This window comes from Tetrahymena thermophila, assembly GCF_000189635.1.
Source record: "Tetrahymena thermophila SB210 genomic scaffold scf_8254951, whole genome shotgun sequence".
Classification (NCBI taxonomy): Eukaryota; Ciliophora; class Oligohymenophorea; order Hymenostomatida; family Tetrahymenidae; genus Tetrahymena; species Tetrahymena thermophila.
Window position 1 is genome coordinate 1 of NW_002476654.1, and position 1739 is coordinate 1739.

The window sequence follows — 1739 nt, forward strand, 5'->3', positions numbered from 1 at the left end:
CTTGCTTTTTTTTGTTCTTTCTTTGTTAATTTATTTAGTTCATCCTTTGATTTTCATATTTTTTTTTTTTATTATTAATTAATTAATTAATCTTATTGTTTCATCTTTTTTCTTCATTTTTTCCTTCTAATTAACTATTTTATGATATATTTTTTCTTCAATATTTAAAAAGTGAGAATTAAATTGGTGACGAAGGTGCATCAGGCTTAGGTTCTGGTTTAGCAAATTGCATTAATCTCTCAAATTTGACACTTGACCTTCAGTATAAACAGTTTATTTGTTTTGGATTGTGATATTTTGAATTATAAAAGCTAATTAAAAACAATAAAACTCATTGAATTTATTTGATAGCTTTTATTTGATTTATTTTTTTATCTTTATTATACCACTAATGCTATTTTATTTATTAATTTAAAAGTTTATACTATTTTGATATTTATTTAAAATTTACACAAATTTATTATAAAATATTAGCCAAATGTATGAATCATAAAAATTCAAAGTTATAAGCAAGTGTCTTAAATCAAAAAGATTAGTTGTCTTTAAAAAATTATTCTGATTATAAAGAAATCATGAAAGAAGGATGAAAAAATATTAAATGTTTGAATAATATTATGTAATATTTTGAAAAGTTTTTTTAAATCTAAAATATAAATAAATAGATAGATTTTATTATTGATTTACATTTATAAATATCATTCATATTTATTTTTTTAGTAAATAAATTATTTATAAAAAATAAAAAAATTAAATTTACTTAAATAAATTAATTCCTTTTAAGGAACCCTATAGTTTCTCCAAAAACGATCAAATAATTTGAAACTTTTAGTGTTATATTATTTCTTAATAAATTATATAAATGCCAAGCTTTTATATTCCAGTTATATTTTAATCTCTAATATTATCCATCAATCATATTTCTATTTTTTTTATTTATCATGATTAAATAGATACCATGATTTAAATAAAACCTCAGGGAGAAATCAAATACTTTTTATTTTAACTTTTGTTGTTATTTGTTCTATAGCTCTTTTTTCTTTTTCTTTTTATTATGCTTGCTTTTTTTTGTTCTTTCTTTGTTAATTTATTTAGCTCATCCTTTGATTTTGATATTTTTTACTTTTATTATTAATTAATTAATCTTATTATTTCATATTTTTTCTTCATTATTTCTTTCTCATTAACTATTTTATGATATATTTTTTCTTCAATATTTAAAAAGTAGTAATTAAATTGGTGACGAAGGTGCATCAGGCTTAGGTTCTGGTTTAGCAAATTGCATTAATATCTCAAATTTGACACTTTACCTTTAGTAAAAACAGTTTTTTTGTCTTGGATTGTGATATTTCGAATTATAAAAACTATTTAAAAACAATAAAGCTCTTTTTTCTTTTTCTTTTTATTGTGCTTGCTTTTTTTTGTTCTTTCTTTGTTAATTTATTTAGCTCATCCTTTGATTTTGATATTTTTTACTTTTATTATTAATTAATTAATCTTATTATTTCATATTTTTTCTTCATTATTTTTTTCTCATTAACTATTTTATGATATATTTTTTCTTCAATATTTAAAAAGTGAGAATTAAATTGGTGCAATGGGTGCATCAGGTTTAGGTTCTGGTTTAGCAAATTGCATTAATCTCTCAAATTTGACACTTAACCTTTAGTAAAAACAGTTTATTTGTCTTGGATTGTGATATTTCGAATTATAAAAAACTATTAAAAACAATAAAGCTCTTT

At 19.7% G+C, this 1739-nt stretch overlaps 1 protein-coding gene across 1 annotated transcript; it reads right to left on the reverse strand. All coding sequences in view use genetic code 6, as the record gives it.

Annotated features, from left to right (window-relative positions):
- Positions 1–1120: 1120 nt before the first annotated feature.
- On the reverse strand, positions 1121–1361 carry TTHERM_002653428 (hypothetical protein; the record flags this gene model as incomplete). Its single annotated transcript, XM_012795213.1, has 1 exon — positions 1121–1361. A coding segment is annotated over one exon (241 nt), but the record flags the coding sequence as incomplete, so codon positions are not given.
- Between the last annotated feature and the right edge of the window lie 378 nt (positions 1362–1739).